This window comes from Dasypus novemcinctus, chromosome 26, assembly GCF_030445035.2.
Source record: "Dasypus novemcinctus isolate mDasNov1 chromosome 26, mDasNov1.1.hap2, whole genome shotgun sequence".
In the NCBI taxonomy this organism is placed as follows: Eukaryota; Metazoa; Chordata; class Mammalia; order Cingulata; family Dasypodidae; genus Dasypus; species Dasypus novemcinctus.
The window spans coordinates 5,306,370-5,331,008 of NC_080698.1; the positions used below are offsets into that span (position 1 = coordinate 5,306,370).

General features: G+C 39.9%; 1 protein-coding gene across 11 annotated transcripts in view; it reads left to right on the forward strand.

Moving 5' to 3' along the window:
• The window catches only part of TCAIM (T cell activation inhibitor, mitochondrial), a 78,919-nt gene that overhangs the window by 36,611 nt on the left and 17,669 nt on the right, over nucleotides 1-24,639 (forward strand). For 4 of the 11 annotated variants that reach the window (XM_058288650.2, XM_058288644.2, XM_058288648.2 and 1 more), the window contains 4 exons: nucleotides 2,857-3,017; nucleotides 6,472-6,507; nucleotides 14,067-14,299; nucleotides 14,921-15,052. In XM_058288650.2, the coding sequence (XP_058144633.1) occupies nucleotides 2,857-3,017; nucleotides 6,472-6,507; nucleotides 14,067-14,299; nucleotides 14,921-15,052 (562 nt within the window). Of the gene's footprint in view, nucleotides 1-2,856; nucleotides 3,018-6,471; nucleotides 6,508-14,066; nucleotides 14,300-14,920; nucleotides 15,053-17,502; nucleotides 17,603-24,639 lie in introns of those variants that run through there. The other 7 variants (XM_004479730.5, XM_058288647.1, XM_058288651.2 and 4 more) reach the window with 4 other exon arrangements.

Genomic DNA, 24,639 nt, shown 5'->3' on the forward strand with positions numbered 1-24,639 from the left:
AGCTTCAAGGTAATGCTGGAAAGTATTCCCCTCTATTCAGTATTTTGGAAGAGTTTATGAAGAATTGGTTTAATAATTCCTTAAATGTTTGGTAGAATTCCCCAGTAAAGCATGTGGGCCTGAAGTTTTCTTTTGTGAAGAAGTTTTAGCTATAATTGCAATTTCTTTAAACAAGGCTATTCAGATTATTTGTTTCTTCAATGAGCTATAGTAGTTTGTGTTATTCAAGAAAGTTGTGTGTTTCATCAAAGTTGTCAAATTTATTGGCATAGAGCAGTTTATAATATTTCCTTATCCTTTTAATATTTGTAGAATCTATAGTAGTTTCACTTCTCTCATGCCTGAGAGCAGTAAACTTATGTCTTTTTTTTTTCCTGATCATTCTGGTTAGAGTTATTATTTTTATTGATCTTCTCAAAGAACAAGGTTTTTGTTTCACTGGTTTTCTCTTTCTCTATTTTCTATTCCACAGATTCTCTATTATTTCCTTCCTTTGTACTTCATATTTAATTTTCTCTTCTTTTTCTGATTTCTTAGGATAGAAGTTGAGGTAATTGATTTGAGACCTTTGTTCTTTTCTAAAATAAGTATTTAATCCTATAAATTTCCCCAAAGTATGCGTTAGTGGCATCCCACAAATTCCGGTATGTCGTATTTTTATTTTTATTCAGTTCAAAATAGTTTCTAATTTCTAATTTTATTTCTTCTTTGATATGACTCAAATCTTTTTGTATTTATTGAGACTTGTTTTATGGTCCATAATGTGCTGTACCATAGTAAATTATCCAGGAGCAATGGAGAAGAATGAGTATTCTACTGTTGCTGGGTGAAGTATTTATAAACGTCGGTCAGGTCAAATTGATTAAGATTGTTGTTTAAATCTACTCTGTGAGTGCTGGTTTTGTGCTGGCTTTCTGCCTCCTTGTTCTTTCAGTTATGGAGAGAATGTTGAAATGCCCATAATAGATTATGGATCTATTTCTCCTTGCAGTTTTATCACATTTTTGCTTCATGTATTTGAAACTGTTAACTGGTTCATAAATGTTTAGGGGTGTTGGGTCCTTTATTTAAGAGTCCTCTTTATCACTGTATAATGACCTTCTGGGAAGCAGATGTGGCTCAAGCATTTGGGCATCCGCCTACCACATGGGAGATCCCGGGTTTGGTTTCTGGTGCTTCCTAGAGAAGAGAAGCAAGACAGCAAACTGGCAAGACTGGCTGGCGTGGTGAGCTGATACAACCAGATGACACCACAAGGAGACACAAAGAGGAGACACCAGAGCAGGAGGCAGAGGTGGCTCACGTAATTGAATACCTTTCTCTCACATGGGAGGTCCTGGGTTTGGTTCCCAGTGCCTCCTAAAGAGGAGACAAGCAGACACAGAAAGCAGACTGCAAGCAGAAACAACGAGGGGGAGTGAGAAATCAATAATATAATCTTTCTTTAAAAGAATGACCTTCTGCTGAGTGGATGTGGCTCAAGCAGTTGAGCGTCTGCTTCCCCTATGGGAGTTTCCAGGTTCAGTTCCTGGTACCTCCTAAACACAAAAAAGCAAACAGCAAACAAACGAAAAACCCAATTCAGGGGAGCCAATGTTGCTCAGTGGTTGATTCCTGGCTTCCCACATACGGGGTCCCGGGTTCAATCCCCAGCCCCCATTACCTCAAAAAAAAAATGACCTTCTTTATTCCTGGTAATATTCTTTGCTCTAAAATCTATTTGTCCAACATTAAATTGTGCTTCTTATAGGCAGACTATAGTTGACTCCCACTTTTTTAGCCAATTTAACAATCTCTGTCATTTAATTGGGCATTTAAACCATATACATTTAGTGTGACTATTGATATTGTTAGATTTTTAATTTATCTTGTTGTTTGTTATGTATATAACCCATCTGTGCTTTCATCTTTTTTCTCTTTTTCTACCTTAGTTGGAATAAATTGAGCATTTTTTATGATTGTTATTTTCTTTTGTTAGCATATTAACTATAACTTTGAGTTTTTGTTTTTGATTTTTTTTTATTTTAGTAGTTGCTTTAAGGTTTATATTGTACATCTTTTTTTTTTTTTTTTTTTAAAGATTTATTTATTTATTTAATTTCCCCCCCTCCCCTGGTTGTCTGTTCTTGGTGTCTATTTGCTGCATCTTGTTTCTTTGTCCGCTTCTGTTGTCGTCAGCGGCACGGGAAGTGTGGGCGGCGCCATTCCTGGGCAGGCTGCTCTTTCTTTTCATGCTGGGCGGCTTTCCTCACGGGCACACTCCTTGCGCGTGGGGCTCTCACGCGGGGGACACCCTTGCGTGGCACGGCACTCCTTGCGCGCATCAGCACTGCGCATGGCCAGCTCCACACGGGTCAAGGAGGCCCGGGGTTTGAACCGCGGACCTCCCATATGGTAGACGGATGCCCTAACCACTGGGCCAAAGTCCGTTTCCTATATTGTACATCTTTAACTTATCAAATTCTACCTTCATGTGATTTTTTAGATGAATACCTTCAAAAACTCATCTCTTCTGAAAAATCTAATCTGCTGTAATCCCATTCAGTGTATTTTTTCATCTCAGACATCCTAATGTTAATCACTAGAACTTCAATTGAGTTTGTCTTTTTTTTTTTTAGGTTTTGTTTTTTTTTACTTATTTCTCTCTCCTTCCCCCCTCCCCTCCCCTGCCCCCCATTGTCTGCTGTCTGTGTCCATTCGCTGTGTGTTCTTCTGTGTCTACTTGCATTCTTGTCAGCAGCCCTGGGAGTCTGTGTCTCTTTTGTTATCTTGCTGTGTCAGCTCTCCATGTGTGCGGTGCCACTCCTGGGCAGGCTGCACTTTTTTTTTTTTTTACTTTTTTTTTTTTTTGCTCAGGGCTGCTCTCCTTGCAGGGCGCACTCCTTGCGTGTGGGGCTCCCCAATGCAGGAGACACCCCTGCATGACACAGCACTCCTTGCGAGCATCAGCACTGAGCGTGGACCAGCTCATCCCACGGGTCAGGAGACCCTGGTTTGAACCCTGGACCTCCTATATGGTAGGTAGACGCTCTATCAACTGAGCCAAATCCACTTCCCAAGTTTGTCTTTTTTTTTAATCATCCATGTTTCTACTTATCTTATTAAGCATATGGAATACAGTTATAACTATTTTATGGCCTTCGCTACTCATTCTAACATCTCTATCAGTTCTGGGTTGATTTATATTGATTAATTTTTGCAGGTCATGTTCTCTGCTTCTTGGCATGACAGAAGTTGTAAGTTTCACCTTGTTGGTGCTGCATAATTTTTTCTTCCTAATAAAATCTTCTTGAGCTTTGTTCTGGGATGCAGTTATGTTATTTGTAAACAGTTTGATCCTTTCACATTTTCCAGCTTTGTTAAGCACGTCCAAAACAGTGCCAAGGCTAGAATTAATCATTCCCTTCTCCTAAGGCAACACCAATGTTCCATTAATTTTTAACTAGTTTTTCCATCTGGCTGGTGAGAAAGCACTATTCCTGGCCCTGTTACTGTTCCCTCCCATCCTTTCAGGTATTTTTTCCTTCAGCCTTTCCTTAAATGCAGGCACTGCTCAGTAGGACTCTGCTGAAAAGGCGAGGGAATCCTCTGCAGATCTCTAGGGCTCTCTCTCTAGCTCTCCCTCTCTGGTACTCTGTCCTATGAGTTCTCGGTGCTTATCCTTGGATTCTTGGTGCTGTCTCCCTAACTCAGGCTCGGCTGTGCTGCGCCTCAGTTCCTCCTCCTCTGCATAGCCTGGAACCTCTCAAGGCAGTAGCTGCGACACTCCCAGGCCCCATCTCCTTTATTCCCCATCTCAAGCATCCTTGTTCTTTATTGCCTGATGTTCACAGTTTTAAAACCATTGTTTCTTGTGATTATTTTCTGGGTTTTCTTTTTGTTATTGTTGTTTAGGTTTTTGGTTGTTTCAGGCAGGAGGGTAAATCCAGTCCCTGATATTCCATCATGGTCAGAAGTGAAGTCCTCTTGCATCCTCTTTTAACACACCAGATACTGCTCCCTTTGTACTTCTTCAGGTACCTTTCTTATTGCCCACTACCACTCACCAGGTTGCCTTTTTATTAAAAATGATAAAATGCAATTTCCATTAGGTCTGCTAGGCATTATTTGATGAGATTTTTATAGGGTGGCACTGTTCAAAACGAATGACCTCTTCTGATAAGGTAAATGGGACAATGCTTCTAATTGCCAGAGGAGAAAAAAGCCAGTTTTGAGTTCCACCATCCTCCATTATCTCTTTGTTTTGCTTTAGTTTAGTACAATTATGTCGGGCCATGGAAACACTCTATTCAAGGATCTTGGCTAGAGTTAAAGATATGTTAGGAAACTGAAATGCCAGTCTTAGATTCTTACTCTACTTTGGAGATGACAGGAAAGCTATCTATCAGTTTCCTACCAGTAGCCATCCACAAAGCAATTTCAGATTCTCATATTACTTGGTGATGTGGAATGTATAGGTATTTTAACTGTATACATGGGGAAGCAATGTAGCAGAAGACAAGAGCATGTATTCTGAGATCTGCAAGGGTCAGCTTTCCTACTTAGTTCTGGGATTTTAGGCAAGTTTTATCCTTCATAAGCTTCTATTTCCTCATTTATAAATGGGAATAATGATTGTAATTTACTGATAAAGCTGTAAGGATTCCCTGAGATAGTGCAAGTCAGGTGTTGTGCACAGAGCCTGGCATGTGGTGACCACTCAGGAAGTGTTCATTCTTATTATTGCAATTTTTTAAATATTTCCAGGTTTTTTGCATATGTTTGAACATGTATTTTCTTTTCTTTTTTTTTTTTAAAGATTTATTTATTTATTTAATCCCCCCCCCCCCCCCAGTTGTCTATTCTCTGTGTCTGTTTGCTGTGTTTTGTTTCTTTGTCCACTTCTGTTGTCGTCAGCGGCACGGGAAGTGTGGGCAGCGCCATTCCTGGGCAGGCTGCACTCTCTTTTGCGCTGGGCGGCTCTCCTTACGGGTGCACTCCTTGCGAGTGGGGCTCCCCTACGTGGGGACACCCCTGCATGGCATGGCACTCCTTGCGCACATCAGCACTGCGCATGGGCCAGCTCCACACGGGTCAAGGAGGTCCGGGGTTTGAACCGCGGACCTCCCAGGTGGTAGACAGACGCCCTAACCACTGGGCCAAGTCCTTTTCCCTGAACATGTATTTTCAACATTGCAAATAATTAAGGGTCTACAGTGTTAATCAGTGGTTTATCTTTAAACTTTCATGTTTATCTTCTCAAAATACTACTACTTATTTTTAATTTTCTCACATGCACTTCCTTGATCTGCCAGAAGATGGCGCTCTTTGGCAGTTCTCAGTTCAGTGCCTGGTCAGAGTATATTTGTTGCAGCACAGATGGGATTGATGTGATAGATCTTCCTGTCTGAAGGCTATGAGCCTTGTAATTCAGACTTTCTCAGAGATGGTTCTCAGACCTTCTCTAGCAGCCCCCTCCCTTTTCCCAGGTTGGAAATTTTTCCACTCCCTCTGAGTCCTCAGCAGTCAGTCCCAGTTAGTAGAGAAGGAGACTGGGTAGGTCCTGTATCTTTAGCCTCTTGCTGATTCCAAGGCAAACATGGTCCGGCCCCACCTGGCCTGGAAGGGCTCCTGGGACACAGCAGACCAACTGTGTGGGTGAGAAGCAGGTTAGCCTTAGGCTGTGTTCCTCTCCCTCCCTTTCCTGGGGTGGTAGATCCCTGGAGCCCCCTTTGTCTGTAGTCCCAGGTTTAGAGGCCCGAGAATTGTAGTGTCTTTTATGAGGGGAAGGGTGTCAGCAGCAGCGGCCACTGGTTTCAACTCACAATTCTGCTGTTGCAGTTTCCCTTCTTTGTTCCTTCTTCTGGGTGGTGTCCAGCCTTCGCCTGGTGTCCTAAACCCTAGAAGATCTTTTTCTAGGCTGTTTCAGGTTGTCCTCTAGCTATTTTTCTGGAGAAGGGGCCTATGTCTTTCTAGTCTGCCATCTTCCTGGGAGTCAAATATTACTCCTAAAATCTTATATCAGATTTGGTATTATATGTATAATGTAGTTCTTAAATTAATAGGATATATCTCCAGATAATAAAGTGAATTAATAAAAATATTTGAAAGGCAATGCCATGGAATTATTAAACGTAGGAAAATTTTATTTCTAAGATCATCAACAAAATAACAATCTGATAGCACAGATAAACTCTTTCAATTAGTTCTTTTTTTTTTTAAGACTTTTTTTTTTACTTATTCCCCTGCCCCCTTGTGCTTGCTGTCTGCTCTGTGTCCATTTGTTGTGTGCTCTCTATGTCTGCTCATCTTCTCTTTAGAAGCAACCAAGAACCAAACCTGGGACCTCCCATGTGGGAGAGATACTCAATTGCTTGAGCCACTTCAGCTCGTTGTCTTTCCTATTTGTGTCTCCTTGTTGCATCATCTTGTTGCATCAGCTTACCACACCCGCCCATCATGCCAGCTCACTGTCTTTCTCCTCTTCTTCAGGAGGCACCAGGAACTGAACCTAGGACCTTCCACGTGGTAAGCAGGTGCTCAATCACTTGAGCCACATCCACTTCCCAGATAAATTCTTTAAAACATTGGAAATGTCTTTATTCTTGTCCTTTCTCACCAATAAGCATCTTTAATACTCGTGGTCTACATAACTTTACATAACTTAACAGATGTTTGAGTCATGCACTCCTCTATGTGCGGTACATGCTGCTTCCTTCAGCCATCCTGCCTTGTCCATCTGACATACTGACCATCAGTCATCTCCACAGAAGCTTCCTGGCTTGGCACATCCTGTGCTGTCCTTCTGTGTCACTCCTGTTCTCGTTGCTTGAGTTTCTGTGAATGTGTTAATCACATTGTATTATAGTAATTTATTTCCACACCTTTTTTCCTCCTAGACTGAGCTCCTTGAAAGTGTTGATTTCTTTTATTATGTGTGTTTGTATCCTCCTTGCCTAGCATAGGATTTAATATGTTTGTCAAATGAGGTAATGAATGTTGTAAAGTAGAATTAACATTAATGAAAGGTAGTGTATTTGTATATATAAAATAGTGAGTTTCCTATTTATGTAGGACAATGTATCATGAAGTATCTCCACAGAGAGTCAACATTCTGGAAGAAATTTCCTAAAATTACTTCATTTTGTTATTTTACTTTATTACATAAACAGTAAAACAGCATCACCAAATCAACAACTCTAAATAATAAAAAATAATTTACTTATAATACAGACACCCTAAAAACAAACTCTTTGCATTAGCCCTTACTCCTTCCTAGGCCATGTCTATACTCACTGTACTTTAAAAGCTCCAGTAGGGGATTCTGAAAGGGTGGTTCTTCCTGTGCCCACTTGGCCTCCATTCTTAACGCCAACTTTAGCGTCGCCTCCTCCACATCTCCCAAGCCAAACAGATCCTGGGTTGGAGCCCTGGAGAGCCCTGGTCAAGAATCTGAACACTCAGGCCATGGGGAAATTATGGCCACAGATGGCCCTGGATCCCCACAGAAAGACTGACGTGTGCTTTCTTGGGAAGCCCCCCCGGAGCAGAAGAGGAATTGAGCAGGTGAGCTGAGCCCTCGCCATTTTTGAGGCTGGCAAAGTAGGAAGAGGCCGGGGAACAGGGCGGCTTTCCTTCTGTGGCTGGTAGGGCATTGATGCCCTGCCTACTGCTGCCCCTCAAGAGAGCAGTCATTGCGTCATCCACCACTCTCAGGATCCCAACAGCTGAGCCTCACTGACAGAAAAACTAAAATAGCACCCTGTCCCAGGGGCCTGGCAACCAGATGGGGAAAGAAGAAGCAGAAAACTTTTAACATAGTAGAGCAGCCAGAGAAGAGAGTTAAAATGAAAACACAAAAAAAGAAATCCACGTCCATTTCAAAAGTTAAACTAAAGAGAATGATGTTTGAACCAATCAAATTTAGAAGGTATGTTGAGGGGAAGGTAGGTTATACTGAGATTCAAATTAGTGACTAGGATTTTAGGAAGAAAAGATATCTGAAAACATAGAGCAAAAATACAGTGAGATGAAAAACCATAAGATATAAAGAGACTTGGAGAATAAATCCGGGAAATTTAAGATGCACATAATAAGTATTTCAAATCCTACAAGCTCTCAGCATTAAAAATCTCCAAGAAAAAAGACTCAGACTGATCCAGACCCTTGTCTGCAACACTGGAAGGTAAGGTAAGGCACTGGGAAACAATATTCATAGACTTCCAAGAGAAGATTCCACCATCCAGCCAGGGCAGCATTCACCCATTACAGTATAAGAAAGTCGTAATTTCAGATCTTTGCATATCCAGAAATACCATCCACATACCCTCTCTAAGGAATATGTGCAAGAAAAGGACCTTAACCAAGAATGGAGGGAAACTCCTTCAGCTTGATAAAGAGCGTGTACCAAAAAAATTGGCAGGTAACATCATACATAATGGTAAAAGACTGAATTCTTTCCTCTTAAGAGTAGAAACAAGATACTGTTCCCATTTCACCACTTTTTTTTTAAAGATTTATTTTATTTCTTCCCCCTCCCTTGTTTGTGATTTCTGTCTGCTGCTCTCTGTGTCTCTTTGTTGTGTGTTCTCTGTGTCTGCTTATCTTTTTAGGAGACATTGGGAACCAAATCTGGGACCTCCCATGTGGGAGGGAGGCCCCTAGTCACTTGAGCCACTTCTGCTCCCTCCTTGTTGTGTTTCTCATTGTGTTTTCTTTGCTGTGTCTTCTCATTGCATCATCTTGCCATCTTGCTCGTCTTCTTTAGGAGGCACCGGTAACCAAACCAAATAAACTTCTTGAGCCTCATCCACTTCCCCCATTTCACCACTTTTATAAAACATGATACCAGGCATCCTAGCCAACACAATAAGGCAAGAAAAAGAAATAAAAGGCATACAGATTGGAAAAGAAGAAATAAAACTGTCCTGCTGGCAAATGACTCTATTGGCAAAGTAGAAAATCCCAAGGACTCTACAACAAATAAGTGAGTATGGTAAGGTTGCAGGACACAAGATCAAAGGCACACACAAAAATCAATTGTATTTCTACATACTCACTGTGACAGTTTGATATTATTGATGAATTCCAAAAAGAAATACTGATTATGTTTGTAAACTGGTCTGTCAGAGGTTTCACTTTTACTTGATTAACTAATGATTAAGGCTTTGATTGGGCCACATCAGTAGGATGTTGAGTCATTGCCACCTTGGTGGGTGGGTACTCAGAGAAATTGCACCAGAGAAAGGACTTTGGAATTTTGAGCTGGAGCCCCAGGAAGTAAACATGCAGAAGAAGAACACAGAGTAGCAGATATGTAAGGAAACAGAGAACATTCATTAGACACAGCAAAGGCCTCCAGAAGAGAGATGAGCCATTTGCCTGATAATTTGCAGCTGCAGTGACCAGAGCTGAGTGCCCTGAGCAGCTGAGCCCAGAGAGAAACAGCCCCAGGAGAAGGACAAGACTTATGCCAGCCTACAGCTGATATTGAAGAAACTGGGACCACGGAGCCTCCAGAGGAAGAGGGTGGCTGAGCCCTCACAGACATCATCCACCATCTTGTGTCAAATGTGGCAACAGACTTTGTTTTGGTAAGGGAAGTAGCTTATGCTTTATGGCCTGGTAACTGTAAGCTTCTACCCCAAATAAATACACTTTGTAAAAACCCAACAGATTTCTGGTGTTTTGCATCAGCACCCCTTTGACTGCTGACTAATACACTAACTGTACGTTTGAAAACTGAAAATAAAAACTACCATTTCATTGCTCTAAAGAAAATGAAATTTTTAGGTTTAAACCTAACAACACATACACAAAATCTGTATGCCAAAAATTACAAAATACAGATGAAAGAAATTTTATAAAGCCCTAAATAAATGGAGACCTATCATGTTCAAGGATTGGAAGACACAACATAGTAAAGATATCAGTTCTCTCCAAATTGATTCTTAGTTTCATATAATTCCAGTCCAAATCCCAGGAAAGTACTTTGAAAACATAAACCAGCTTATGCTAAATTTTATATGGAAAAAGAGTTATAGAAGTAGAATACCTAAAACAATTTTGAAAAAGAAGAATTAAGTGAGAGGAATCACAATCTACCCAATGCTAAGGCTTATTATATAGCTACAGTCATCAAGACTGTGGTATTGATAGAGGAATATAAACATAGATCATTGAGACAGACTAGAGAACTGAGAAGTAAAATGAAACAAATATTTCCAACTGATTATTGGTTGCAAAAGTAATTAAATGTAGGAAGGATTCCTTTTTCAATAAATTGGACAACCATAACCCAAAAATTGAACTTCTACCTTAACATCACATTTTATACACAAATCAACCCAAAATGGATCACACTAAAATGTACACTATGTAAAATATAAAACTAAAATTTTGAAGGAAAAGCAGAATATCGTCAGGATCTAGGACTAAACAAAACTCTTTGGTTAGAGTTCTTACACTAACATCAAAAGCCCATCCTGTAAAAGGAAAAATACATAAAATGGATCTCATCAAAATTTAAAACTTTCGGGGAAACGGACTTGGCCCAGTGGTTAGGGCGTCCGTCTACCACATGGGAGGTCCGCGGTTCAAACCCCGGGCCTCCTTGACCCATGTGGAGCTGGCCCATGCGCAGTGCTGATGCGCGCAAGGAGTGCCCTGCCATGCAGGGGTGTCCCCCGCGTAGGGGAGCCCCACACGCAAGGAGTGTGCCCTGTAAGGAGAGCTGCCCAGCGTGAAAGAGAGTGCAGCCTGCCCAGGAATGGCGCCGCCCACACTTCCCGTGACACTGACGACAACAGAAGCGGACAAAGAAACAAGACGCAGCAAATAGACACAGAGAACAGACAACCGGGGGAGAGGGGGGAATTAAATAAATAAATAAATCTTTAAAATAAAAAAAAAATTTTAAACTTTCGCCCTCCAAACACAGCTGTTAACGTGATGTAAAGACATAGACAATAAAATTATTCTCACCTTAAACTTTCTTTATACAAAAATTACCTCAAATGGACCACTGACTTAAATGTAGCATAAAACTATACAACCTTTAGGAAAAAAGCAAAGGAGAAAATTTTCTATATCTCGGGCACAGCAAAGAGTTCTTAGACTTGACACCAAAAGCATGATTCATATAAGGAAATATCCAATATATTGGGCTTCATCAAAATTTAAAACTTTTGCTTTATGAAACCCCATGTGAAAAGGATGAAAAAATAAGCTACAGACTGGGTAAAAATATTTGTAAACCACATATCTGACAAAGGATTAGTATCTAGAATATATAAAGAGTCAAATTCAGCGTTAAAAACCAATTAATCCATTTAGAAAATGGCAGAAGACGTTGACAAACATTTCACCAAAGAGTATATATATATATATATATATCCAGATGGCAAATAAGCACATGAAAAGATAATATCATTATCCATCAGGGAAATTAAAATAACATGAGACCACTGCACACCTATCAGAATGGCCAAAATGAAAAGTAGTGACAACATCAAATGCTGACGAGGATGTGGAGAAACTGGATAATTCACATCATTGCTGGAGGGAATGTAAAATGGTACAGGTACTATATTAAACAGTATGGCAGTTTCCTCCAAAAATAACATGTGCTTACCATATGACTCAGCACTTTCATTCTTAGACATTTATACTGGAGAATTGTAAACTTATAGTCACACTAACACCTGTACCCAAATGTTCATAATAGCGATAAAACTGAGAGCGGGGTCCCTAATGTCTTCTAATGTGAGAATGGTTAAATTGTGGTACACACATATCATAGACTCTTACTCAGCAATAAAAAGGAACAAACTTTAGGGGCTTATAAATATATGTAACAATTTAGATGAATCTCAAGGGCAGTATGCTGAGTGAGAGAAGTCAATCTCAAGAGATTGTACAATGTATGATTCCATTTATATAACATTCCTGAAATAAAATTGTAGAGATGGAGAACGAATTAGTGGTTGCAAGGAGTTGGGGGTGAGCAAGGTGGCTGTGGCTGTGAAAGGGTAGCTTCATTGATCCTTGTGAAGGACCTGCTCAGGATCTTACTGTGGTGATGTCATGCAAATCTGCACGTATAATAAAATCACATAGAAAATACACATGAGTGAATGTAAAACTGGTAAAATCTGAATAAAGTTAGTGGATTGTATCAATGTCAGTTTCCTGGTTGTGGTGTGGTATTATAGTTTTACTCAAAGTTTTAAAATAGTGTTACTGTATGTATGTGTGTGTGTGTATATAATATATATATACACACACGCACATATTCACATATATATATGTGAATAACCCATTGGGAGAACAATTGAAAAAGTAGAGAGTAAAATGTTTCACTGTACTAGAAGTAGATTTTAAATAATTCATTGAATTTTTAGTATTGCTATTGCTTTTGTTACAGCAGAGTTTTTGATGCCTTTCAACTCCTTGAATTTGTAAAGATCCCCAGCTTTTTATATAAAATCTAAGATCTTGTATTAGTTTGCTAAGCTGCTGAAAGCATATACCATAAAATGGGCTGGCTTTTAACAATGGAAATTTATTCACTTATGGTTAGAGTATTGGAAAATATCCAACCCCTCATCAAGGTGACGCTGTCTTCCTAAAAGCTGGCTGCCAATGACCCTGGGCTCCTCTGCCTTCTCTTCCTTGTCTCCTTGCTTCCAGCTTCTGGCTTCTGTGGCTTCCTCTCTTTCTCTGAATTCATCCTACTTATAAAGGACTGCAGTAAGAGGATTAAGATCCACCCTGGGCCACACCTTAACCTTAACTGAAGTAACCTAATCAAAAGGTTCTATTTAAAATAGCTTTACACCACAGGAATGGCTTAGCTTTTTTTTTTTTTTTAAGATTTTATTTCTCACCACCACCACCCACCCATCCCCATTCCCTGCGATGTCTGCTCTCTATGTCCAATCGCTGTGTGCTCTTCTGTGTCTGCTTATATTCTTATTAAGCAGCTCCTGGAACCGATCCTGGCACCTGGGAGAGAGGTGATTACTCTCTTGCACCCTGTTGTGCTACGTCTTCTTATTTTCTCTCCTCTGTGTCTCTTATTGCGTCATCTTGTTGCGCAGCTCCAGCGTCGGCCAGCACTCCTGTGCAGGGCAACTTTCCCGCGCCGGGCAGCATTCCCACACGGGGACACCCCTGCACAGTGGCATTCCAGCATGGGCCGGCACTCCACATGGGCCAGCTTGCCTTCACCAGGAGGCCCTGGGCATCAAACCCTGGACCTCCTTTTTGGTAGATGGAAGGAAGCACAGTTGGTTGAACCACTTCTGTTTCCTGAAGAACATGCTATTCTAGGGTTCATACAGTTTTAAACCACCACAGACCTTAATGTAGCACACAAAGAAATCCCCTGTTCTAGCCCTCCTTTTTCCACAAGCATGTCACACTCCAGCTGTACTAAATTCCTTGTTGTTCTTGAACACACTGTTCCTTTCCATGCTACCATGTTTGCACACAATGCCCCCATATTCATCTACCCTTTCAAAATCCTGTTTATCTGTTAAGATTGGTCAAATAAGACTTCCTTAGAGACCTTTTCTGGAATCTTAGTCCATTGCATTCTGATGAGTTGCTTATTACATGTACAATCTCTGCAGTTCAAGGGCCAGTTAAACATTTAAGCACATGATACATGCTCAGTAATGTTCATAGCATTTCACTGAATTTAGTTAAACTTAATTCTGAAGGAATTAACTTGGGGTTAAAATACATATATTTTATTTCTAAAATCCTGCTCTATAATACATTTAGTCACTCTAAGGTTTTTAAATATTCTGGAAGTTTTAGTACTAAGGACTTATTTTTTGTGGAACAGATCCTTTTTTTCCTGCAAGCTCTTCTTTTTCTAAAATGTATAGTATTTTATTTTTAATATTAATATTTCCAGAATTATGAAATAATTCAATCTTTTTATTTCTTACTTGAACTTTCCTTCTAGAAAAGTGATTTTCATGTTAAAATTTCTTAGTACCATTTATTAGAATCCTCAAATTGAGTTATCATAGTGACATAAAACTAAATGTTCCTTTCTTTTTTTTTAACTGCTATAGCTTTTTGAAAGATTGCCAAGTTATTTTGACCTTCAGAAGAAACTGATGCTTTTAGAAGACCAAATAAGCTATCTTCTAGGTGGCATACAAGTTGTTTATATCGAAGAATTACAGCCAGTATTGACACTTGAAGAATATTACTCTCTTCTTGATGTGTTCTATAACAGACTATTGAAAAGTAGAATACCTTTTCACCCTCGAAGTCTGCGTGGTCTACAAATGATCCTTAACAGGTAAACATCTAAAACAGAAATATTACTTTTATTCTTTCACTTGTTAAATTTTTTTATATTTTACTGTGTAGTTCTTGCAATTAAGAAAAGAATGTCATTATTTCTGTTAGTGATACTCTTCTACATATTAGGAAAGCCAACATGAAAGTGCTGAAGGATTGAATTTCTAGAACATTCTGTAATCATATGCCCATATACTGGGCAAAATCAATCCTATGGAAAACTTCATAAGATTAAACTAGTGTTAAATCAATAGACAATCTCTTTTGTGCATATACTATAAATATTTGCCAAACACTGTACTAAGTGCTAAAATGTTAATGTATTTAGTACTACATTTGTGATTGCATTTAGTACGCAAACGTTAACACTCTTTAGCTCTCACAGCCTCACCATGATGTAGGTTACTAACTCATTTTACAGATGAGGAACGTCACAGGGCTAGGAAGAATGGTCAACCTAAAAAAAATGTGTCTTTTGAAAGGCAGCAAAGATTTAAGTCAATATTGCTGTATTTTTAAGGTAGATTTTTTTTAAACTAGTTAAAACCAAGGTCTGTGAAGACATTTTCTTTGAGGTGGGAGGATCTATGATTTTCCTTCATTTTGTATCTCATTACAGCGATAGATACGCTCCAAGCCTACATGACCTCGGGCATTTTAACATCCCCACACTCTGTGATCCAGCCAACCTCCAATGGTTTATTCTCACCAAAGCCCAGCAGGCAAGAGAGAACATGAAAAGAAAGGAGGAGTAAGTACTGTTAGTCTCCTGTAAAGGCATACCATTCAGTCGAACTTTTAAAAGATCAGGTATTCAGAAGCAATACATACAGAACATTAAAATTTTATTAAACCTAGGAAATTAACTGATTTGTGGGTATTGCATATTTATTTCCTACCTTATTCTGCAAGGGCTTAATATCCTTCTTCTTTGTTAGACATTTGTGTTGTAAAAGATAACTGAGGCAGGAAGCAGATGTGGATCAAGCAACTGGGCTCCCGTCCACCATATAGGAGGTCCAGAGTTCAATACCCGGGGCCTCCTGGTGAAGGCAAACTGGCCCATGTGGTGAGCTAGCACAGCAAGAAGACACAACAAAAAGAGACACAGGAGAGACAATAAGAGACGCAGCAGACCAGGGAGCTGAGGTGGCGCAAGAGAATGATCGCCTCTCTCCCACTCCGGAAGGTCCCAGGATCAGTTCCCAGAGCTACTTAATGAGAATACAAGCAGACACAGAAGAGTACACAGCAAATGGAGACAGACAGAGAGCAGACATTGGAGGGAGGGGGGAGACACAAATAAGTCTTTTTATTAAAAAAAAAAAGAAAAAGAAAGCTGAGGCAATTTAAAATTTTATCAAAGTTTATTTGGGCAATAAACGATTTGCAGGTTGGGCAGCACCAAACTGAAAGTGTTAAGGAGCAGCTTATACAGAGCAAATGTAGTAGCAAGAAAGGAAATGTTCTGATTGGGTAGTTTTCTGGTAGAAAGTCCCTTTTTAAGGGAGTGTTTTTATTTGGCTGGCATTAAGATTTTATTTTTTAGTACAGCAGGCATTTACAGAAAGGTAACCTCTTTCAAGTTTTAATCATGCTACTTGGGTTTGTCAGTCAGGGACTGGCCAAGGTCAGTCACCTCCTGTCTAATAGATTTCTGAATTTTAACAGCTTACTCCCTTTTGGTCATCTTCTCAGCTCTTAAGAGATTAACCAAAATTTGAATTTAGCACCATTCTCTATCGCCATCGTTTTATTTATATTTGGTCTCATTGCTTAAGTCACAGGTGATAGTGTTGGGTTCATTAAGGGTATCTACCCTCTGTCTTTTTGTTGTGGTTTCTGTTGCTCAGGTCGCAGTGTGACCACCTGACAAGTTAGTGGCTGCAAAAAAAGCACTTAAGACTCTTGAGAAAAGAGAGTGCACCAGAAAGACTATTAGAACTATAAGGAGGCTAATACCAAGATATTGAAGGAGACTCTTCACCCAAGGTCCCTAACTTCCAAACCAGTTGTTCCTAAACAGATCAAAGAAGGGGTTGGAGACAGTGACCTCTGTAGCTAGGTGGCTTGTTCAGTAATTTTGTGCAGTTGATTTTTTACAGTACCAGCAGTGCTTATCCAGGTACAAGTACTATGTGCCACAGCACAGACTCTCCCCTCTTCAGTCAGTGTAGCACTTTGATATTTTTGATGAATTCCAAAATGAAATACTGGATTATGTTTGTAAACTGACCTTTTCCTCTGGGCATATTAGATTATATCGGATTCATAAGTTAACATGATTAAGGGGGAAACGGACTTTGGCCCAGTGGTTAGGGCGTCCGTCTACCATATGGGAGGTCCGCGGTTCAAACCCCGGGCCTCCTTGACCCGTGTGGAGCTGGCCATGTGCAGCGCTGATGCGCGCAAGGAGTGCCGTGGCACGCAAGGGTGTTCCCCGCGTGGGGGAGCCCCACGCACAAGGAGTGCGCCCATGAGGAAAGCTGCCCAGCGTGAAAAGAAAGAGCAGCCTGCCCAGGAATGGCGCCGCCCACACTTCCCGTGCCACTGACGACAACAGAAGCGGACAAAGAAACAAGATGCAACAAATAGACACCAAGAACAGACAACCAGGGGAGGAGGGGGAATTAAATAAATAAATAAAATCTTTAAAAAAAAAAAAACATGATTAAGGAATTATGTAAACCTCTTGTGCCAGTGGGGCACACCGAAGGGTGGGGACTCACAGATAAAAGGCATGGCAAAGGACAGTTAAGGGTTTTTTTGATGTGGGAATTTGATGCTGAAGCCTTAAGCTGGAGCCCCAGGAAGTAAGCACACAGAGGAAAGAGAAGCCAACCCCAGGAAGGGAGGAACCCAGGAAGCCTGAGCCCTTGCAGACATCAACAGCCATCTTGCTCCAACACTCGAAAATACTTTGATGAGGGAAGTAACTTATGCTTGGTATCTGTAAGCTCCTACCGCAAATAAATACCCTTTATTAAAAACAACCTATTTCTGGTATTTTGTGTCAGCACCCCTTTGGCTGACTAATACAGTCAGTAAGTGATACAAGGCTCTTTTGTTGTCCAAGACTACTTGGGCAAGGGAGTCAAGAGACTTGTTTCGTGGCCATGGCTTTAGCAGTTTCATCAGCAAGTGTATTCAGGGTTGCAGATAAACTTTTAATTATAGTTTTATTAACATTATAATTTTTAGCCAAGGGAGAAGAAACTTGTCAAAAGAAGCAAATCCTGAATTATGGCTACCCCAGGTAAATCTCATGTTACTCAGTTACATATAAGTTTAAAGTAGTAGTCCAGTGCTCAGTTTTTAATTGATTATATAGAGGTAAAGGAGCAGTGAGGAGGAGACCAAGTGCACATTGTCCAGGCATCTGCCAACTATTAAGCCATGTGAGTGCCCAGGCAAATGGGATATTTGTTGTTTTCTCAGAGCCTCAGAGCAAATAATAACAGTCTGGTGGAGTGCAGGGAACTCCAGCCAGTGTAGTGGCGGTCACTGCTGGGATAACCGTGGATCTGGGGCACTGGAAGTACAAAGAGAGAGTTGACCAAAGTGTATTTGCCTTTTAAGTGTTTGCACAATTGGGGTTTGAAACTTATAGTTGACAGTGTTATAAAGAAAATATGTAGTTTGTAGAGTCATGTGGACTGTTAATGTAAAGTCTCCTAGTTCTGATAAAATTCCTGTATAATTCTTTTAAACTAGTTATATTTAAAGTAAGAATACTAGTCCAAGAAAGGTCAAAATAGGGTAAAGTGAGTCTTGAGTCTAGTAGTTGTACTCGATATGCAAATATTGGTACAATTCAAGTAAAAGAAACGAGTGTTTAGAATGAGGGAGAAATTAATAATCAGGTGGACCAAAGGGTCTCTGAGCTCATGAATAGACTTAGGTTTGTTATGACAGATCTAACACTCAGACACATTTTCTGCTGGAGCTATTTTGCTTGTGAAATCTTAACTGCATTATCTTTCCAAGCATAGGTTAGGGAAGGAGAGTATCATAGTGAGAGGAAGGATGCTTGATCCATGATCTTGGGAAAGCTTTCCACTTCATGGTCTCAACTGTTTCTTGAAGTTTGGCTCCATTGTGAGTGGTGAAGAGTACTTGGTCTGGTTTTTTTCAGCAGGGTTCAAGGGCTGTCTTTCATTGTTGGTGTTTCCAGAAGATCCAGTTTCCAGGCTCTAAGGCATCTGGAAGCTTTTTTCACCTGATAGAAATAATGCACTAGGGCTTTACAATATGTAGTCATATCAGAGTTTTTCAGAGCAGGTGACAGATGAGGCTGTCATCGAGGACCTTGGTTTCCCAGTCACTCTTTCATAAGGAGTGAGCTTATGTTTTCCAACAAGAGTTGATCATGTAACCATTGAAGCTAAAGGAGGAACTTTTGCCAGGGCAATCTTGTGGGTTTTTGCTCATTTTTGTTTTAATATGCCATTTGTTCGTTCTGCCTTTCCAGATGATTGGAAATGGTAAGGACAATGGCAGTGCCAAAGTATCTGGAAGACTTCATTAAGTTGCAAAATTAGTTGGCTGTGAAGTGGGTCCGTTGATCATTGGATATTTTGTGAGGGACTCCCCACACAGGAACACATTTTCTAACAGTTTCCTTTGTCACTGTGATCGCACCTATCTTCAAGCAAGGAAAAACTTCGATCCATCTGGAAACAGGCATCTTATGACAAGTACATACTGGTAAGCTGTAGAAGAAGAGATTTGAATGAAATGCACATGTGAATGTTCGGATGGGTCAGGAGCTGGTGGAAATGCACCACCTAAGACCTTAATTATTTTTGTAGATTGGGAACTTGGCAGACCAGACATTGATTATATATTATTCTGGCCACCTTAGGACAATATCCTTACCCATATTTTACTGCAGCCACTTCATTTTTTTAATTCCGTGATAGAGAATTTTATGGAGTATTCTTAGAGGTTCTTTTAGCAACTCTGGGGCAACCAGGCAGTCATCCAGGCCTTCCAGAGTGTTTTCCCAGGTTTGTCCATTTACAAACCTGACACCACTTGTCTTTTTCAAATTTAGAAGCATTAGTTGACTTATCTAAATCATTTGGAGAGGTCTTAGGGGGGGACCTTATTCAAGGTACAATTTTTTGTTGTTTGTACAATTTGTGGAACTGCTAATTTTACATAATGATCAGCCAATGCCTTTCCTTTATATTTGGCTCAGTTTTGCAAGTGTATTCAGGTTGCCTTTATTTTTATTGCAGCTATTTTTTTTATAGATACTTGTTTACTCTTTTTTATTGGGGTTCCTTACCCAGTCAGGAATCCCCATTGTTTCCATAACATTCCAAAATCATGACCTACTCCAAGCACATCTACTGTCCATAGGAATATTAATAGGCTTTTGTTTTTGCTTTTAGCTAAATGACAGGTTTTATTTATTTAATTCAGCCTGCTGGGCAGAAGTGGACTCAGGAGTTGGTTGACCTTTAGTTATTTTCACTAGACTACTTACTGCATAGCCTGCCTGATATTATTTGTTTCTGTTTAAGACCCAGCTACAAATAAGATAAGTCTGAGTAGATGTAGCTCAGTGGTTGAGTGCATGCTTCACATGTATGAGGTTCCAGGTTCAATCCCTGGTGCCTCTTTAAAAAAAAAAAAAAAAAAGATAAGCCTGAGTTAGTTAAGGAGATTTTTGGTAAGGCTGGCCTTGGGGAGGAAACTGAGAAACCACAGCCTCACAGTCATGCAGCACACTCGTTTCAGGCAGTGGCAGCAGAGTTGCATGACTTAGAGTATTACTGTAGGAGATTAGATATTTGAAGGGGAGATCACCAGGTTTTTATAAGAAATCAGTCTACCAGCTGACATGTTTTGATTTTGCTTTTTGTTTTTTTGTGTGTGGTTTTTTGTTTTTGAGAATAGGAGCTGGTGCATAGTGCATATGGTGTTTTTAACTACAGAGTGTGCTGTTGGGCTAAATTAGCCACCATCTCCACTAATTTGGCGGCAGCAGCTACTGCCCGTAGGCACTGCAGCAGCTGAAGCCTATGTTTTGTGATTAATCTCTGTTGACTTTTGTGTCCTTGAGTGAGGACTGATCATGCTTCATTTTCATTTTTATGCACAATCAATGAAAAAAGGTTAACTGTAGTTAGGTAAGCTTAGAAATTAGGTTGGGGCTTGCAGGAACTGTATAAAATCCATTTGAAGATGTGTAAAGGGCCTTGTCAGTCAGAGTATTTGACCCCATCCCACCTTTACAGTTTCACTAGAGTTATTTAGTTGACAGGTGGAACATGATTTATCTAGTTTTCCCTGCTTCTCATTTAAAGTCTCTTTTCTCCTGAAGATGAAGCTCTGACCTGTAGCTGATTGTAAGCTCTTTTAAACCTAACTATGCCTACCTCCTCTCTTTTTATAAGGTGAAAGAAGAAATCCTTTGTGATCTTCCAGGGGGCCTCTGGAAAATCCCAGAGACAGTTTGATATAAAATAGGTATCATTTAGGGTTTGATTTGAGGAGTCAAAATGTCAGAAGTTGTTAGAAGGTGTGAACACTTGGTTAAATAAAATCATGAATCATTGTGAAACAATATCATTCAACCAAAATGACAATAAAAGATATTAAAAGTAAACATAAAGACAATGTAAAGTATAAGAAGTTATGCCAATAAAACACAGGCTCTGCTTCTTACACTGATTATTCAGAAAAGGGGAAGGAAAAAAAAAACCTTTACAACCCTGTACTAAGAACAGACCAATAATCCAAGAAAACTTTGTCATATTAACAGAGAAAAAAATCAAACTCTAGTTTTTTATCAGTATACTATTTGATATTAAGGCTTTTAAAAATTTTATAGGTAGACCCATCAAATCATACTCAACTTTGACCATAAGAAATAAAATTCCTTTTTCACATATCTTTTACAACTTCCTTTATCCATTCAGGTTTTGCCCTACATTTTCATCTTTCTCATTCTGCAAGAACCAGTCATTTTGCTTTAAGACAAAACTATTTTATTTTTCCCTAATAAAAGAATATGCTGTATACCTTAACATATTTAAGTTACCATAAAGATCTTAGAAACTGTCTTCAAGCTGACATCCTACAAAACATAATTACTGTTGAAATAAACTTTGCCAGACTAATGACTCAATTCTGTTAAATGCAAACTTACGTTGCTATTCATTTTAAATACCTAATAGATGCAATGCTAGCATATTTGAACAGTAAACCCATGTTTAGAAAGAACATCACTCAGAATGCATTCTTTTGTACTTAACACTGGTAACTCAGAAGATACAGCTCTTCTCCTTTTAACAATATTAAATTAGTCCTGTTTACCAAAGATTTACGTTAATCATACAGATTGAATTTTTTAAACATTTGGGTTTGTTTTCAAGTATCAGAAGTTAGGTTTTCTTCATTTCTGGCGTTTTAGGAGTAAGTTATATAAGCACTTATTTATCTTTAAGCCAGTTAAAATAGAGCTCCTTTAAGGGATTTTATAAATTAATTTTGGTAATACCATCTGGAGGTAAGAAAATATCATGTGCATAACATATATTACAGATAAATAGAGGACTAGCATAAAATTTTCAATCATGAGTCAGAAAAACAGTCACAGACAAAACACAAAGATAGAAAACTTACTGGTTTATATAAAAGAGTCTGCCTTTGTCAGCATGCTTCAAGGAATCCTTTAAAAAGTCTGTCTTTTAGGAGCTTTTGAATACCAATCAAAGAATGCACCCCACTCCTTGGTAGAGTCTGGGAACCTCTTTTTTTTCAAGTGCTCCTCTCAATTGTATAAACTTGTGTAAACTAGAACTTCCCATCATGGTCACTGTAGCACCAAGCTCTCTTTAGTATAAAGCATTTTTCTAGGAAGGCACATGAGGAACCCATTTTAAATTGGGTCATTTATGTGTCCAGTGCTCACTTTCTCCTCCAAAGTTTCCCTACCAGAAGGTCAGCATCTTACCTCAGGTGTCTTCTAGACCCAGTCCAGTTTTAATGTGTCCATTTAAACTCGAGAACTTGACCTGAGGCCATGGAGTTGGCCTCCGAGGAACGTCCCCCCCACCTCCATGTGCAGCAGGAAAGCGGTGGATGAAATCCTCAGCCCCACGGGTACCTCACACGCTTACGTGCTGCTCTTGGGGGCCACTAGGGGTCTCCTTCGGATCCCACCTCTGACACTATATTCTGTAAAAGATAAACTAAGGAAATGTAAATTTTATCAAAGTGCATTTGGACAATAGTCAGTTTTCAAATCAGGAAGCACCAAACTGAAAGTGGTAAGGAGCGCCCCCGAGGAGAGGAAAGGGACGGCCGTATAGGGCAAACGCAGCAGCGAGCCAGGCCGTGTTCTGATTGGATTGCTAAGTTGCGTTGTCTTATTTGGGCAAGTTTTTGGTGGAAATCCCTTTTTAAGGTGTCTATTTTCGATTGTCTAGCATTAAGATTTTATTTTTTAGTTCAGGTGTTTACAGAAAGGCTGCCTCTGAACTTTTTCTGCTACTTGGATTTGTCAGTCAGGGACAAGCCAAGGTCAGTCACTTCAGGTTAATGGACTTCCGAATTTTATTTTAACATTTTCCCTCTTTCGGCTCATCTCAACTCTGAAAGATTGACCAAAATGTGGGTTTAACATCACAGCTAAGGTTTATTACAATGACAGGATAGAGAAGTGAATCGGCCAAGAGAAGATCCAGGTGCAGTCTGGAGCCGTGTGTGTGCGTGCTTCCTTATGCTCTCTCCCTTCCCTGAGGGCTCACACGGAGCACACTGTTCCTCCAGCAATAAAATGCGGCACCACGTGTACATATTGCTTAGAGGTGCTCACGAGAGACTTGGCACTCAAGATTTTACTGGGGGCCGTCAGGTAGGTACCCTCTGCCTAGCACATACCAGTATGTACCATAGGGTGGCAGTCAGACACGTGGGAAGGAAGTGGACACTTGAGGCTGCAAAGATGGCAAGATCCATGTACCTTACGAATGTGTGGCTCTTGAAAGAGATTGAAAAATAATGTTAATGATGAATGTTTGCTATTGGCTGCATATGCAAAAATTAAATGATCTCACGAAATAATTGTCCAAGTCGCAAGCAGAAAGGATAAGAAATTTGGGACCTTGAAACATTGGTAAGGCCTTCTGTTTTTAGACATAACCCAGACATTAAGAGCTAATACTGAGAAAGACTTAGGTACGGATCTTTTAAAATCAAGGCAAAGATCAGTCTAAAGGTATAACCTTCACAACTGTGAGTGCTACATTTGTCAATAGATGAATATGCCTGGAGCAAGGAATAGATTAAGGATGTGTCATGCAGTGAACCTTTCATTTGAACAATGTTTCTCATTTTAAGGATATAGCTTTTCTTTTAAAGATGAATAGCCTCCTGTATTAACTGGCACGTGAAACTGAGTAGAATTTAGCAGATAAGAAGCCTACTATTTTAGAGCATTATATTGCCAAAGGAACTGTGAACCTGAATAAAATAATCCTATGACCGTTTGATGCTTAAAATGGCCCTTGTATCCCTCACTATCTGAGAGTAAGTAGAACTGAAAAAAAACAAGGAATACTCCCTAACCTACCTTAGAAGTGACCAAGACAGATAATAGAAAGGGTGCAGTCAGCGACTAGAAAGAGCAGTGAACAGAGGAATTCCTTCCAGAGAGCTGACCAAAGGTTTGGCTAATGAACATTTCCCACTTCTCCTAGAAGAATGTCTGTCCAGAAGGATTTCAGAATTTCTAAGGACTCCTGTGTGTTTCACATCCTTCCCCTTTATTAATATGTTTATTTCCATATTCCTGTCCTTGTTTAATTATTGTATGTTGGCTATATCTACAAACCAAAAGGAGTTAATCCCAACTTGGCAGAAACATTACTATACATCATCTAGAGTTCCTGCACTTCAGCTCTGCAGCTGGACGCAATTTGTATAATCTCTCTTATTTTGGGAGGAGTGAGAGGGAAGTTTTGTAACTGTGTTTGCATGAGGGATGGATGAACAGAATATTTGGTGACCAACAGGATGGACTATAAAAAACTACGATTAACTTGTTCTCTCCCGGAGCCTTGCAGGTAAACCAAGCCACAGAGTGATCTGGCTGATTAAATGTAGGTAGAGATGTTGCTACCTTCTGGATGAAGAAGTGACAGCCCCCAATCAGTTCTCCAGTCTTTTTTCCCCTTTCCATACCACAGCCAGAGATTTCATTCCAGTGATGCAGATACAACATAGTAGAGTTGCCATTAGCTTGAGTCCCTGAGAAACTATGGAGCAGAGCTCCCCTGCCAGTCTATAATGTACATCTAGCAAGAATTAGAATTGGGCTTT